At 40.6% G+C, this 17,506-nt stretch overlaps 1 protein-coding gene across 1 annotated transcript; it reads right to left on the bottom strand.

Moving 5' to 3' along the window:
- Positions 1-328: 328 nt before the first annotated feature.
- LOC142482385 (aquaporin-4-like) lies at positions 329-15,386 on the bottom strand. Its single transcript, XM_075583027.1, has 4 exons — positions 14,771-15,386; positions 12,659-12,823; positions 7,508-7,588; positions 329-3,810 (listed from the first exon to the last, which is right to left on the bottom strand). Exons 1-4 carry the CDS (start codon positions 15,134-15,136, stop codon positions 3,622-3,624), a joined length of 801 nt encoding a protein of 266 aa, XP_075439142.1. The 5' UTR covers positions 15,137-15,386; the 3' UTR covers positions 329-3,621.
- Positions 15,387-17,506: the final 2,120 nt, after the last annotated feature.

Below are 17,506 nucleotides of genomic sequence, written 5' to 3'. Positions count from 1 at the left end.
ATGTGATGTTATGTAATGAGTTATATGTGTGTGTTAAGTAAAGTGTTAGTTATTGTTTTATCGTATACGAGTGTCATTGTATTTCTTACTCAGGGCTATCTTTCCTAACGGGGGATCCTGGGTAAGTGGAGGCGCTGCACCAAGTAAGGGTAAGGGTTTCCCCAGGCTCCCAGCTGGCGGAGGCTCAGATCTCCTGGAGCCACACAGGTTATGCAGTACCAGTAGTCCCTTAGAGCAGGTGTGTTGCAGGGAAAGGGACCGGTTAGACCACGAGGGGCCAATGTGATATTGGGTGGGTCGGCCGGTTCACAAAAAGGGCTACATATAGTTAACCAAAATATAACAGTATAAACTTTATTTCATTACAAAGGTATTTTACTACAGACAGAAGACATTACTTAACGGCAAAAATCACAAACAATGACAATAACGGCAAATTCTCAACAGATATCACATCACCATCCATACATCTAAAAATAATGGAAAATGTACATCAAAATAAAAAGACATAGGAGCCGATCCATCAAGCAGCGATACAGGGTATAGCATTCTGATCTGGCGGGAACTGCAAGTGACTTGATTACTGGTACCATTGGCTTGAATAGCAGTTACCCCTAGATCTGGGTGTGAAACTGCACCGGAGCTTGATGAATTCTGGCTATTATCTCGACTCATCTGTTGCAAATCTATTGACCTGGTAGCTTCTAAATGCTCCACAATGCTTACTGAGTGCCTACAGTCCAAGATGTAATCCTCTCTCTGCTGTTTTGCTGGTTGTTTCATAGAAGTGACTCTTATTTGATGCAATGCTTTGTTTGGAGGGGAAAAAATGGCCCATATTTACTAAGCAGTGCTATTCCATAAGATACCATCTGGTACCCTTAATGGTCAGTAGGGTCCAGTGCCAGTTATCTTATAGAAAAGTACCGCTTAGTAAAAATGACCCAATGTGTCTGAGACCCTTCATGTTGATCCGTATCACAACCTACAACTTGCACTTCTCCAGAACAAAAACAGCCATCTTTGAAATATGTACATTTCAGAAAAAGCTTTTAAAAATAAGTGTACAGCAAATACAAATATCATTTGCAAGTACATCTACATGTCTCAAGACAGGTCTGCAACCCTGCCTTTCCCCATTATCTCTTAGCATAGTGCTTGCACTGCAGCTAAGGATTCTGGGTAATGACATGCAAATGAGCACACAGTGCATCACCTTTTTCTTCAAAAGTGAAATCCCAAACTTACCCCAATTTTTTTTTTGGTATCAAATATGAAAGACCTGCTCATGCAGCTCGGTTACATCAAATTCCAACGTTCTATGTTGCCCCTCTTCCCATAATCAATCACATACTGTATACAAGCTATTGCCCCAAAAAGGAGGTAGAGTAGAAGAATTTATATTATTCAAAAAGATTGTGTTGCTAAGTTTCAGCCCATGTTTGAGCCACATTGTCTACACATGGCAAGAAGAACACAATGACTTACATCAAGAATTTGCACAGTATTTGTAAATAAATATTTAGCATTCTGTTTTTGTACTGAAATTTATTTATTAGTGGTTTCATGCATTTATGACAAATGGGAACAGCATGCGTGTATGGAAATGGGGTTAAAAGGCAGTCAACGTGTTACTTGCGTTGGTAAACGAATCTCTCAATATACATTTACCCACCTGTGTATTATTTCCCATCTGTGATGAATAAAAAGGGACATGGAGAGTATGTATCTTGTATTTTCATCAAATGTGTGGCCTCCTATTGCACCGTCAAAGTTACACAGTAACGTGTTAAAGTCATTACCCTTCATTCAGGTGCATGACTGTTAATGATACAGTAGATAACGGCTTTTGCACTTTGGTAAATAAAGAGATTTTGGGGGGCTTATTCCATATGATCCACAGAGGCTGATCGGGCTGTTTTCAATCAAAATGGGGAATATGGTCCAAAATCTGCCTGATCAACTGCTTTGGATCATATGGAATAAGCCCCTTAGCCTTAGTTACTCATTAACAGCGTGGTCAAACACTTTGGGATTTATGTACACAGTGCTGTCACAGACAAAGCACTCGGTTTCAAAATGTGGTATGAATGTCTGCAGCTATAGGTTTATCACAACTACCCACTATCATGTACAGTATTTATGGCTTTATTTGAACAGTGCCATCCATGTACCAGTGGCAGTAGTAATACAGGTAACTTAATAAATGGAGACATAATAGGAACTCCTGCCCCAAAGGGCTTACAACCAAATTGGTAAGTAGGGAGAACTTACAGAGACAGTAGGACAGTGTTATGGTAAGTGCATCTGCAAGGTGTCATGGTAAATGCATGAGTATATGTATAGTACTAGCTAAGGGAGCTACCCACATGCTTCATTAAATAGCTGTGTTTTAAGATGGGCCTTTAAGGTGGAGAGATATTCAGGGGAAGGGCAATCCAGAGGTGTGGGGCAGTGAGTGAGAAACGTTTTAGGTGGGAGAGGAAACATCAGCCAGGAGACTTTGATACTGTAAATGACCTGCATCAAACACAGGATGTATAAATAAACCCCCTGCTAGTATACAAATGTATTGATGGTCACTTATACAGCAGAGGAAAAGCAAGATGCTCTGCAAGGGAGAATTAACTAAACCAACTATTGAGAAATGGTGAGTTCTTCCCAAGCATTCCCTGGTGCCAGAATACGTTTAGAGGATTAAGAAAAAATGCACTTAAAGCAATATAGACTTCAAAACTCTGTTAGGTTTCTGTTAGGCTTCACTTAATTGCTTTAGGCTGTTTCTGTTTTAATGTCAATTATTTAAAGGAACTTTAGTGTCCAGTGTTTGCTTTTCAAAGATTTCAAGACTCCAGCCATGTTCTAAGAATGATCAGGTATTTGTTAGTCTGTAGTTCAAACGGTACAGAACAGGTGTGGCCAACTCCAGTCGTCAAGGGCCACCAACAGGTCAGGTTTTCAGGATATTCCTGCTTCAGCAAAGGTGGCTCAACCAGTAGCTCAGTCAATGACTGAGCCACCTGTGCTGAAGTAGGGATATGCTGAAAACCTGACCTGTTGGTGGCCCTTGATGACTGGAGCTGGTCACCCCTGGTATACATCATGGGCAGGAGTGTCCGAGAAAGCATTTTATAATACAATCCTGAATGTTGCAATGATTCTAGATATACACCTAAATCATCCTTTGAGTTGCATCACCTAATAGTCTACTTGTGTTCAGAGCGTATTTGGGCAGCATTTGGTTCTGAGTTTACAGGTTGTGCATTGTAATAAGCTTCACTTCCCATTGAACACTTATGCTATATATTTATGTAAACACAACTATACGGAAGTAACATTATTGTTTGACAACTTACCAGTGCCTACAATGTAACAAACAATAAGCCTATCATTTTTATTCTAATACATTACAAGATAACAAATCATAAATACATTTATAATGAACGCTATTAGTGATGGAGGGACCTGCATTTAATGTATTGACAAATGACGGCAGTCACTTGAAAGGGATTAGCTGGTCTTACCATTGTTAATATTGTAATTACAACACTTATTTTCATGGAAAGTCTTGCTTGGTAACAAAGTCTCACAATGTGGAAACCAAAGATAGTGTGATTAGATTTACGCTGAGGTCTCTAATTTGTTGTATTCACTTCCAGGCCGCACAGTCAGTTGTACGGATTCTTCTTCGTTTTGGGGTTTCTGAAAATTCACCTGCAACTTGAGTTTAATTTCTGGATCAGGACAGAACAGGTACTCGTATATAAAGCTGGCGAGGATACCACCCATCATGGGACCAAGCCAGTATACCTGAGGGAAAAAATGCAGATTATCTTTCAAATCGGTGTAAATCATATTTATTTACTGTCATTTGCAGAGTTAGGAAGAAACAGTGTGTGACAAATGATAGAACAGTGTTCGTAAATTGCTCTGATAAAGATAAGCAAAGTGTTGCTGCTGCTGAAGCAAGAATACTTAGTGGATAAGGATATACTCAATGATTTAATTGACACTGACTTGCATGCAAGATATAAGCAGTTGTGATTTGCTTATAACATTAATTTGAAAATGGTAATAATACTTGACTTATTCTAAATTGTTTCATTTTTGATGGGGCCTTGTTAAATGTAAGACTAGAGAATCGCAAACAACAGTCCCACTTCACAAAAGCGGAAGTACAGTAGGGCAGAGGTAGTTGGCTACAGACCAGTGAGCCTGAGGTCAGTAGTAGGGAAATTAAAGGAAACGTTGTTGAAAGAGAATTATTGACAATCTAAATTCCAGCATCTTACAGGATCCCAGGCAGCATGGGTTTATGGTGGAAAAAAGGATTAAACAAACCTCATTCATTTTTAGGATTGGCTAACTAAGGTAATAGATCAGGGTGGAGCAGCAGATTTTAGTAGGGCCCTTGACACTATCTGCATACAGTAGAAGTCTGATAAACAGGTTGCAATGCTTGGTACTGGATTCTAAGATGGCTGAATGAATAGGACATTGATTGAAGGATAGGTGACCGGGAGTTGTGGTAAAAAGGAGTACATTGGGAGGAGGGGATGATGGCCAGTGGAGAACCTCATGGGATTTGTACTATAACATGTGCTCTTTAATATCTTTGTTATTGACATTCCAAATGGTCTTGAAGGGAATATCTGACTTTTTGCAGATGACACAAAGATCCGCAACAGGGTTGACACGCCAGGGATTAACGAAATGATTAATGATTTAGGTAGATTCGAGGTATGGTTAAGAGGGTGGCAACTGCAATGTCATGCCAAAAAGTGCAAAAGTGTGACTTGGGTCACAAAACACAAACAAAAAAAGCAGAATACAGAATTAATGGCATTGTAATGTCAACTACTGCAGAGGAAAAGGGCCTTGGGACTCATTACTTTAGCTGATTTAAACATAGGAAAGCAATGTACAGTAACAAAGCAATGCAGAAAGCTGGCAGGATGTTAAGTTGTATAGGGAGAGGTATTTTAGGTCATTGTTAAGACCTTATGTCAAGTCCTGTGCTCAGTTCTGGAGACCCTACATATCTCTGTGAGGACATTCATAAATTGGAGATTGTGCAAAAAAGGGCTACTAAAATGGTGCATGAGCTACAGCCAGGGTGGGCAACCCTGTCGCCATTCGCCACTTGTGGCGAATTGGCAGTCAAAGTGTGGCGAAGTGTGTCAAGAGCGACCCCCCCCGCGCGACTCTTCCTGCCAAGCGCTTGTTCAGCGCTGCCATTCCAACTCAGCGCGATGCCAACCACAACATGGCCGTTGCATAGGTTCAGGACACAGAGTGAGGAGGGTGTATAATGAAATCCTGAAGCACCAATCAGGTTCCACATTTGAGCCACAAGCCCACCTACCTGACTCTCCTTCCAATCAGCAAGCGAGCCCTGCGAGCTTCGCCTTTTCCCTCACCCAGCACTGAAGGTAATCGGGGCTGCGGGGACAGGAAAGTGTGTGCTATTCGAAACACCAGCCAACCGGGTGCGAGTCCGGGGGCGCTGGGGAGAGCTGATTGGGTGGTGTGGGCGGGACTTGTCATTGGCAGCAGGTATCTGGTACTCTGGGAGAGAGTGAGTGGCCGCCCGAGGCTCGGAGCCCCTGGCCAGACCGACCAATGGAGCTCAAGAATATAGTAGCCAACACTGTGCTGGTGTGTGTGTGCTGGTGTGTGTGTGCTGGTGTGTGTGTGCTGGTGTGTGTGTGCTGGTGTGTGTGTGTGCTGGTGTGTGTGTGTGCTGGTGTGTGTGTGTGTGTGCTGGTGTGTGTGTGTGTGTGTGCTGGTGTGTGTGTGTGTGTGTGCTGGTGTGTGTGTGCTGGTGTGTGTGTTGGTGTGTGCAGGTGTGTGCGTGCTGGTGCGTGCGTCCTCTCTCCCCTCTCCCTCTCTCTCCCCTCTCTCACCCCCCTCCTCTCTCTCTCCTCCCCCTCTCTCTCTTCCCCCTCTCTCTATCTCTTCCCCCCTCAGGTTTATTATAACTTTCAAGTTTCATGTTTAAAGGGTTAAACCTAGGTGATTGATGTTTTTTTGTTGTTTTGTTTTTTACCCAAATCTGACACCAATAAGGATTAATTTAAAAACATTATGAGCTAATGGTTGGGGTTGATTTCCTTTCCCTTTTGTCTGTTGTTACTGTGTGCACAGCAAGTACTTGCCGTCACACACAGCCCCCTCTCCCCTTATCTTTATCATCTCTCTGATAAGGACAAAATATGCACAGGGTAAAGAAAACACTTGGTTGACAAGCACTTCCCTATTCAGAGCCCCCTAATAAATTGAACTAGTTAATTGGCAGTCAAAGTGTGGCGAATTGAGTACTACTAGTTGTTTCCCATTGTAATGGGAAGCGTTGGGGCAAGTGAGAGTCCCCTCGCGCCCCTCTCCCCCTCCCCACCCCCTCCCGACAAGTGCGAGTACGCCGGCGGCGGCACTAGTGCTGAGGGGACGAGCGGAGGAGAAATAACAAATTTTCGCATGCACAACACAAAACCTCAATTTTTACACGTTGTGGCTATTTTCACTTCTAATTCGCCAAACTTGTGGCTACATTGAAAAATAGGTTGCCCACCCCTGAGCTACAGCATAAGACTGATCAGGAAAGACTACAGAACCCCAACATGTACAGATTAGGGAATAGAATGGAGAAGGGGGGTATGATTGAAACTTTCAAATAGTTTGTTGTGAGAAAGTACTACGTACTTCACGAAAAGGATGGTGGATTTGGAATAGCCTCCCAATGGAGGGGACGGGGGCTAATACAGAGCGCAAATTCAAATATGCTTGGGATAAATATAAGGCTAGCCTAAATATGAAAGAAAGCCAAGGATCAAATAGGATCAGAGGTATTACAGCAGAAAGAAACATTGTCAGCCTAAGTTGCCATCAAATCATGTGTGTGTGTGTGTATATAATATATATACAAAACACAATATGTTCAGGGCACTCAAAGTGGGCAAAGGTAGGACAAATAACGTATCTTTTTGATTCAGGGTGCTTGCAGTGCAGCCAGGATTACCATCCAGCAGCAAATAGAGAATCCGCAGCACTCACTGGTAATTATCAAAAATAAAAGGTTTCATTCATCTGACAAGCATCAGGGGTCAAAAAAAAAAGAATGGAGCGACTTTTTGGACCTCCCGGTCCTTTATCAGAACCCCTAGGGCCTGGAGATCCGAAACGTCGCTCCATTATTCTTGTTTTTTACCCTTGATTCTTGTCAGATGAATGAAACCTTTTATTTTTGTTAATTACCAGTGAGTGCTGCGGATTCCCTATGTATCTTTTTTATTATTATTATCTGTCTGTACCCAAGCTAGGTGGTGCAATAGCCGTTACCAGTCTTGCACAGCATTTCATGTGAGTGCCAATTAAAGATCTATGAAGGTTTTCACACTTGGCGAGTAGACCTCAGCTTGATATTTTTTTACCTGTAGAGTTGATTGCACATAAATACAGTATCTCACATCCTTAAATGCCACACTAAATGTTAACTTTGCACACTTACCCAGTGATTGTGCCAGTCATTAAAAATAACACTTGTTCCAAATGATCTTGCTGGATTCATGCTGGCACCAGTATATGGAATCTAGCGAAGAGAATAACGGAGAATATCCATGGCGTTTATAATTAGAACAAATGTGCGTTATTAGCTTATATATGTATTTAAAGCACATACATTTTCTGCATTGCGTTAAAATAGGGTTGAGAGACAATAACATAATAAGATATCATACATGATGTTACCATGTTCACACATACTATTACAAAAGGTAAGGACACAACTGTATGAAGCAGAGCAAGAAATATTAGCGGTAGAGAACTGTCAAAACATATTTTTTTTTTTTAAATACATTGAACATTACGTTTTGGGGGAGGTGAGAAATGTAACACCTCCTCCTTAAAAGATGTGACACTGTATAATAAATAGGATTATCTTAAATTGGCAGCTTTCTGATGCACTTTCCCTTTACAAATGAAGGTAGATAGATGTCTGTCAAATTTATGAAATGCTGTTTTTGGGGGGTGGTTTAATGGTACTAGAATAGGTGGATTATGGGAGAGGGTGCAGAGGTGTTCAGAGAGTTGAGATCTTTCAAGGGGTAGTCTTACTTAGCAGACTACAAAAATAAGCTGTTTTCCAATCAATTGAGATTTAATCACTATTAAAAGTGAGAAAAATACTCAGTATCCTGTGAAAATAGACTGTAATCTGTGTCTGAGCAGGAGCCCGGTTTTATCATGCCCTTATATATTAGCTAATAATGATATGAGAAACACTCCCAAAAGGAGTAAGGGATAACATTTGGTCTTTGGAGTGGAAGATTCCACACATAATTCTGGCGCAAAACAGACACCATTTGTAAAAACAGACCCTCCACACACAAAAAAAAGACAGACTAGTAATATTTCTAGCATCCTGACCGGGATCCCTCGTGCTCTGTAATTCTAAGTCCATAGTGTATAGTACTGTATGTGACTACAAATCTATATCAATAAAGCAATGTTAAAATATTGATGCTATTGATACTTTTGAATCAGAATGCACTTTGACTTTACATAATTCAAGACTGCACTAAGGAGTTGTGTAACTATGAGGCAATTGCCTCTTGGCTCCAATAATTTATCCTCCAGTAGATTACTTGTGCCGCTTAAAACAGTGTACACTTTTTTTTTTTTATTACTTGCAAACATTTTATGTTGACATACTTAGTTTGAAAATGTTAGAAGTGCTTGCTCTCTCGCTATTAGAGATGCAAAGAGGTCTGGGAACATCTGAATCATTAATCAAAAACAGAGAAAGAAAGAACACAAGACGACGTAAAGGAAAAATTAATAAAAGTAGAAAAAAGGACATTACAAATGGTAAAAGAAAGGCATATGCAATGGTACTCTTTAATAACACCCACAAACAAATACTGTACCATGTTTGTTACCAAATACTAAAGATAGATTGAAAAATTCATAAGCAGTCTTTTATTTCACACATATAGATATTGTAAATGTTATAAAACACCTGAAACTGGTACCAGTAACATATCCCACTATTATATTACCCTAGAAAATACTCACTATTACACATCATTCATAATATAATACAATGCAAATATGAAGTGATATCAATATGGGAATTTTTCAATCTATTTATGAAATGTACAGAGAGGATATCACAGTCAAAAAAAATTGACTGAATAGAAAAACCGTGGTAATTTGTGAACTTTCCAGAAGGACAATATCTTCATGTGTTACAAAAATAATACGAGCGATACAACACACTGGTTCCACAGTGCATGCAGCACGTATTCTAAAGAGTTGTAGTTATCTACAGGAATAGGAATTGGCATCCATTATTTTCCCTTTTCATTGCAACATAACTTATACATATTAATCAGCGCTGAATTTTGAGTGCTCCTTCTCTGAGAATAGCGTTATAGCCGCCATACTACTTATCTCCCGTGACTTCTTCTCTTTACATTTCATCAATAGATGTAGTAATTCCCATATTGATATCACTTCATATTTGTATTGTATTATATTATGAATTCTGTGCCATAGTGGATATTTTCTAGTGTAATATAATAGCGGGATACAGTATGTTACTGGTACCAGTTTCAGGTGTTTTATTACTATTTTTTTGGAATTCTTTGTTTTTATGGGAGTTATTAAAGAGTGCCATTGCATACTCCTTTCTATTTCAAGTTAGAATGTCCTTTTTTTCTTCCTCTTTTACTTCTTCTGAGTTATTTTTTATTATCTCTCTCTTTTTGATTATTGATATAATAGTAACAACAAATCTACGTAAGTACCAGCACTCACTGTCTAATAGCTAAATGATGAAAACAGTTGTAATGCAGAATAAACATTTAATAATAAAACGAACCAGAAATAAATCAAATGTGTTTGCAGAAACCAGTATCACAAATGGGCATGTCACAAAGTGAGGGGTGGGGGGGGGGGGAAGGAAAAGGGGAAAAAACATGAAACACAAGGAATATACACAAAAAACGGAGAACGGAAAGTATGCTAGGGGGGCAACGTTTCGAGGGCCTACCTCTTCATCTGGCCCATTCCCCCTGGTCCAAAAGGACCGAGAGGTACTTCCCTAAGCCTCCCTTCCCCTATAACTGGTCAAATCAGACACCCCTGAAAATAGATAGCAAACATACAGTGTAGGCTAAATACAGCTAAACAGCTAATAGCAGGGCAGCAAGAATCCACTCAAGTCAATGCCAGTAGTACCACAAGAAACTGTGGGCAATGGTACAGTAAAAGCTGAACACAGCTTGCAAGAAAGCAGCTTGCAAAGAAGCACCAGGAGTCAACAACAGTCAGTGAAAGGTTAATGGGAAAAGTAAATGAAGTGATCAAACCTTGATATAATAAACATTGATATAATAGGATTTCTTGCACACTACCTGGTTCAGTGAGAGCATCATTAATATTGGTATAATTTGAATGGTAATGTACCCCCACATGATACATTCTATTGATTAGAAAATGGTAGAAAATATACTTTTCTAACATCTGAATCATTATACAGTACCAATGACAGGCAAGATCAGTCATTGGTTGTGATCAACCTGGTTCAATCCTCTCCCTTAAAAAAAGTCTAAGCTAGTCATTTATTATGTCATCAGGGCGGTGCCAAGGACGTACATGGTATTAGGTTGCACGCTACTGTGACTTGAGCTATTTTTAATTAACAAGGAGTGGGGTTATTTCTTTTTCTCTAGACGTCAAGATCATATGGTTTCCACATGGCAGCTATTTTTCACTCTTTAGAGTTCCTCTAAACGTAATATTGCTGTTTTACAATACTGGTGCTTGTGTGTAAAACTGTACTCCATGTTTAGGAAAAGTCTTAACGTTCCTTTTCTGAAAATGAAACTGCTCTCCTGTATTGCATCACCTCTTCCGGTGTGTTCATTGCACATATTTGTTGATGCTTTAACAAGCAGAGAAAAATAAAAAAAATACAAAACCGCAGAGCACTGCCAGGGAGCCAGGTGGTTAAAAAGAATTACATTTATTAATCAATATAACATCACCCACAGGGGTAGTGCCATGCTCCCACGCGTTACGGACCAATGGTCCTTTAACACGAAACGCGTAGGAGGGTGGCACTACCCCTGTGAGGGATGTTATATTGATTAATACATTTATTTCTTTGTAACCACCTGGCTCCCTGGCAGTGCGCTGCTGTTTTTTCTTTTTCTCTACATTGGATCATCATATCAGCGGCTGGACACGCCATCAGGTCTCTTGGAGGCTCAGGAGTGGGAAAGCAATCTACTTCATTTCTTATTATTGACAATGTGTGCAATACCAGTTTTAATTTAGTTTGACTCCAATGAGTTAACTACAAGTGGATTTATTTTTCATCTTGTTGGTTCACTTCAGGAAACACTTTATTATCAACTGGCTGGTTTGTCATTTCTGCTATTATTCAGAGCCACTCCATAATAGAGCATTACTCCAGAGCCTGTATTTATACTTTTAAGGACAGTGTACATTCCGGACACTTTTGAGCACCCACTTTTCTATATCTGCTTTAACCAGCATCTTCCCCTTCCTTTATTTCTGAAGTAGACGTAACAGAGAATGGGGCCTGTGTAATCCTTCCTGGTTTCTAATGGGAAGCAGAGCTCCAGGGCTGCATCGTTGACTCATCTAGAGCAACGGGACTAAGATCGCTCTGTGTTCTACTTTTGTTCTTTAATTCAAGAGCAATAATTATAAAGACTCTTTTTTCTTTTTTTTTAACTTAAAGATAAAGACCACATAGGTGAAATATTGTTGCGCTCGTGATGTTTTTACCATATTTTCATGTTAAAAGAAATGTAACCAGGCAGACAAAATAAAAACATGGCAAAGTAGCAGAGCTATTTACTTGGTTAGATCCTGGGTAATGACATGCAAATGAGCCCAGTGCGTCACTCGTTACTTCTTAATCCATTTTAACATGGAACTAAATAAGCCTTAGGCTTCACTTCTTTAACCCAAACTGTGCTGAATATCTTATAGGGTTCCATGTTAAAATGGATAAAGAAGGAAAGAGTGGCTCACTGTGAGTGTTCATTTGCATAACATTACCCAGAATCCCTGGCTGCAGTGGAAGCACCGTTTGCCAAGTGATAAAAGGAAACAAGAGGATTGCAGACCTGTCTGAGACATGCAAATGCACCACAAGTGGTATTTTTACTTGCTATTGACTTTGGTCATTTTACTCACAACACTCCCAGTATTTACCTGAGTCTGAAGCTCAAGTAGTGAGACAGCAGAATTGTGTTATATTCTGTATATGAATTGCCAGTTTTGCAGCTTGCTGTGTTTGGCCTGTTTATTTATTTATTTTAACCCTGGCCAATACTAGAGGCAAATATGAAGTAATAAAGTACAGTACTAGTCTATCTAAAGTGTCACAAAGTCTACACCAGCAGAATTAATACAACCACTAGAATCTGAGTGTGTTTAGATAAGACTGATAATGCAGTGGAAATTCTAAGAAGACATTCCACCCAGCATGAGTAATATTATTTCACATTCATGTTGGGTGGAGTCACATGACTTTGCAAGCACATAGAGTAACATAGGCTAACCACATCAGACTCTAAAGTCATTTTAGATGTTAAGAATTCACTTCGTGTTTGAAACTTACTGCAAAAAGGTGTCCAATTGTAACAGAAAGCCCAATAATAAGGGGAATGGGGACCTTGATGTCCTTCCGTTTCTTGTCACAAGAAGCAAAAATTGTGAAGACCAGCTGGAAAGTGATGATAGTTTCCACAAGAAGTGCCTGGCCATGAGAAACAGTCGGATGCTCCTGGTAAAGAAATAAAATAACAATGTATAAAAAATAAATGGTTCAACACAAACATGTTAACTTTTTTCCCTGAAAGAATATACTTTAAAGTGGGAATCCTGCTATCTTAGCCTTTTTGTAAATCGCTGTATATGTATATGTTAATCAAAATGTCCCAGTATACTGCTTTCTTCACTGTATTTGGTTTAAAGCATGCTGATAAAATATGTAACACGTTATTGTGCTATGAATGCGTTAGGAATGTTTTTGTCTAATTATTTTTCAACGTTTTTTTTCATTGACATGCATATCAGTCCCAATGTAAAGTGATACAGTGAGCAAATGTATGCGTAAACGTTGTTATAAAGTGCTCTGGATGGGTGAAGAAGTCTCAAGCAACTGTTTTTGTGTGTGTACGGTAGGTGAGGTTTTCAGGATATACCTGCTTCAGCACAGGCGACTCAATCAAAGACTGAGCCACCTGTGCTGAAGCAGCGATATCCTGAAAACCTCACCTGTTGGTAGCTCTTGAAGACTGGAGTTGGCTACAACTGATATAGAGCATCTATTTTGGGATTTCGTGCACGGATATCACCAACTTACAAGCTACTCATACAGGTGAAAGTACAGCGAGTTTCCCAGTAATCTGGCCCGGAATGCTGTTAAATATACTGGACACCTAACAAGCTCCTATTGAACCCCCAAAATAACCACAACATATATATAAGCATATGAGTGTCACAGAGGAGTGCTACTGAGCATGGCAATATATATTTAAAACCAGAGACAGAACATAAAACACAGACAAGGCTCAGTTTTAGCACATCCAGTGAAAATCACACACGGTACAGTGCCTAAATATATATGTATAAATAATTATTTATACATATATATTTAGGCACTGTACCGTGTATGATTTTCACTGGATGTGCTAAAACTGAGCTTTGTCTGTGTTTTATGTGCTGTCTCTGGTTTTAAACCGGAATGCTGTTAGAAACTTTTCTCATGGTGCTGCCGGCAACATTTTAGAGCCACAAAAACAAACGCTGACTTTAAACCTCGATCCAGGAAGCCAGGGATATGATCAAGATTGTGGCATGGCTTTGTATATTACAGTGTAGATCCCAGAAGGATCAGAAAAGGCTCCCTCATATGATAAGCACTCAATGTTAGTACACTGTAGGCATGGCTTTGTACTAAGAAGCTGAAATGGATTTATTGTATCTTATTCTGAAAAACACATCTGCATCATGTGTATGATAGTGTGATATTTGACCCATATACGTGGGGCTGGGATTGGGGTGTGGGGGGGCCGCAGCCCACCTACGTTTATACATGTAGGCATGTTACGTATTTTGTATGTACAGCACCCCCGTTAAAAAAAAAAAACAGTTTCTGCCCTCCTGCCCATATACTGTTTTTCATTTTCTGATATTTAGAAATGTCATTTTGCAATACATTTATTGGGGAAATAAAATATGAAACCTGTGCTGCTTTATTTAGAGAAATACAATAATTAACATAAAGCAGATCCACTGTCTATTAAAAAAGAGAACATTTGACACAATGAAAATTCTTACAACACTCATGCAGCTGAAAAATAATAAGGCTTTACACATTGATAAAGCTGCTCTCCTAATTGCAGTATTTGAGTATCACAAGGTACATGGAAGATGCTCCCATTAAAATTAAGCAGACTTGTGCACACATTAAAAATTCATCTCTTCATTTATACATTCATTTACCAAATAAGCTAATTTAACATTGAATTGAAACTTAAGACTGGAGACTTCTCCTGACATCACACATGCTTACAAGGGACATGAGATAACTGAAAGGTGTTTGTGTTTCATTTCCTAGAATACAAATAGAGGAAATAAGACGAGATGAGAGAAAAGATATTGCTCAGAGGGTACTTAAACCCCTTTGCTTCTATTTGAGCTATTTAACAGAGCATATTGTACATACCTTAGTAATTCCAACTGGCCATTTGTCATGTGGTGTTATCAGAGCTACAATCCCAGCCCCAGCCACGGCTGCCAGGCATTGAATAATAATGTAAAATATACCTCTGGCTACTGAGATCTTCCTTGTACAAATCATACCCATAGCTACGGCTGGGTTCAAATAGGCTTCACAAATATGCCCAAAGCAATGAATTAATATGGCAATACTTAGTCCAAAGCAAAAGGCAATGTGTGTATTGCTGGGACCAGGGGAGTCCAGCCCTGCGGTTGATCCTAAACTAACTACCAAAAAAAGAAAAACTGCCAAAAACTCCGCAGCCATGGAAGTCCAGAACTGCCTGGTCCATATTCCTTTGAAGGCCGTCATTTCAAAATACAAGCTCTGAAATGACTCGGATTAGAAGTGATCTTGCTCTTGAAGAAAGTCTAGCCTAACTAGCCAGAAAGTCTGGCTAACTGGAGCATAGCACATCAGGTAGGGGGCTCAGGTATTTGTACAAGCCGGCAGAGAAACAAGTTGAGCAAGTTGTGACGTGTTAAGTGAGACAGCCCCTGCCCTGGAAACTAGAAAGAGCTTGCAAGAAATATTTTTTTTTGTCCGAGGGCCCAAGGCATGCTATCGGTTTTCATAAAAAGAGGCTTGTGGAAACATAGACAGGCAAGAAATATGAACCAGAGGGTGCTTGTTATTGTATATTAATATTGATCCCACCCATGTTATTTTTACCTGTCTACCTGTGTATCTGTACAGCCATAGGTGACCTCATTACCAGTCTCATTATGCTGCAGTCTCTTTGATTTGTCTCTTTTTTTTATTTAGTTTTTGACAAACTCTGTGAAAAACATGTTTGCCATTAATAGTTGTGGGAAAAGGTCATATCTAAACATATAGGCAATGATAAGTAAACAAGCATCCACGATACCCTAAAAAAAATGTTGTTTTGCCAAGAAAAAAAGATAATTTCAAGAAAGGCACACTACATAACAAAGGCTTGGTTTAGATAATAAACGGTTATTCATTATTATCAGAAAAAAAAATGTAAGATGATGATAAATAGGGAGTAATAAAAATTCATTTCAAAGGAGTGTATGTGACAGGATATAAGAAAAACCACAAACACATGTTTAAAGTTAACAGCTTACTACATGTAACTTAAAACAGTAACAAAAAAAAACCCCTGTAAAAAGGGATACTCCCTGTGAAACAGAACATCTAAAACATGCCATCAAAGGAATGATGGGATAAAGCTCTTTGGAGGAGTACTGTATCTGGGAATATATCACAGTCAGGAAGGAATTTGTTTTCCTTCTAAATCAAACATTGATAAACATTTAATTGTTCACTTTGCTAGTGTGCCATTGGTTATCTAGCTACATGTAAAATACTGTAGCCCTGTTTCCCCCTAAACAAGAAGGCTACTGGTGCTGCCACTCACTAGCTGTTGGCTCACAGAGAGCCTAAGCTTCCGCCACTGGGAGCCCGGTGTGATATAACAATAGTCTCGGTGCAGCGCCTCCAAATGAGAGGGATCCCAACGTAGTGGGAGGAGCCCCTCACAGGAACCCGTAATAGTAAACACACACAGTGTAAAATAGCAGACTTTACTATCAACCATTTAGTATAAACGTTTCTACTGAGCACTAATATTGTACAGCTACCCGACAAGCCTCGCATGGCTGTAACCCACCACCGCGTTCCCCACACAGTGTCCTTAGAGTCCCACACCCACACCAATGTGTGAGACAGTGCTGCCCACAAGAATAGGTGTAGAGTTGGTGCACTTAATGTAGTTAGGTACCTGCCGGGTGCTCCAGCCCCCGGGCGGGCCGACACCAGGGTAGGTTGGATCCACTGATCCAGCGATGAAGTCCGCATCTGCGATGAGTCCGCCTCCGCATGGGGTGGTATCCGGCTGGAGTGTCCCACACAAAGATAGTCTCTATGATGCAGGTGTCTCAGACTACTGTAATCAGGAAACAGCTGTGTCTTGGCTGTGTCCCTCAATCTGTTTCTACAGGGTAGTGTCCCTATCTATGGGCCTGTCCCTGCAGCAACCACAAGCTACCCAAAGGAGTCGGAGCCTAGCTGGGGCCTATTGGGGGTACTCTGGCCTAGTACAGGGGTCACAGACCCCTGCACATATACACCATACCCTGATGGCGTCCCAGCTCTGACTCGTGTGGTCTACGATGCACCAAATGTATCACCTCACGAGCAGGAGGTCCCCGCAGCCCTATTAGCTGTTTTGTATCATCTGACTGCAGCCCCTGTGGCTACGGGCGATTGTAGTCCCCGCGGAGCATCTTCCTTCTAGCCGCCGTGCACACTGCGCATGCGCTAAAAGGAATGGCTCTCAGGCTTCTGCACATGCGCGAACACACTCCCAACAATGCGGCGTCCTTCAGGGAGTACCGCCGGAGCCTCCGGCAATGCCGTGGCCCGCCGCAACAGCCGCAGCTCTCCCTCCCCCCCCGCACTACCAGCGTTCGCCGGGTAACCACACACTCCTCCGCCGGCTTCCGCATGTAGCAGAAGTGAGAGGAACAAGGGAAAGCCCATAAGGGGACCCGGGCTACAAAACTAATAGTTTTTTCTAACAATTTATGCGGCTCTGTTTGTACAGTGTTTCAGGCACAGTGAGTCCCAGCATCCTGAAGAGCTTACAATTCAATGTTGGTGCACAAGACACAGGAAGCGAGTTGCTTTTCACCTTGCAAATTTTTTTTTTTAAAGGCC

The sequence above is a fragment of the Ascaphus truei genome, chromosome 2 (assembly GCF_040206685.1).
Source record: "Ascaphus truei isolate aAscTru1 chromosome 2, aAscTru1.hap1, whole genome shotgun sequence".
Lineage (NCBI taxonomy): Eukaryota > Metazoa > Chordata > Amphibia > Anura > Ascaphidae > Ascaphus > Ascaphus truei.
This window is presented reverse-complemented; position numbering and strand designations above follow the sequence as displayed.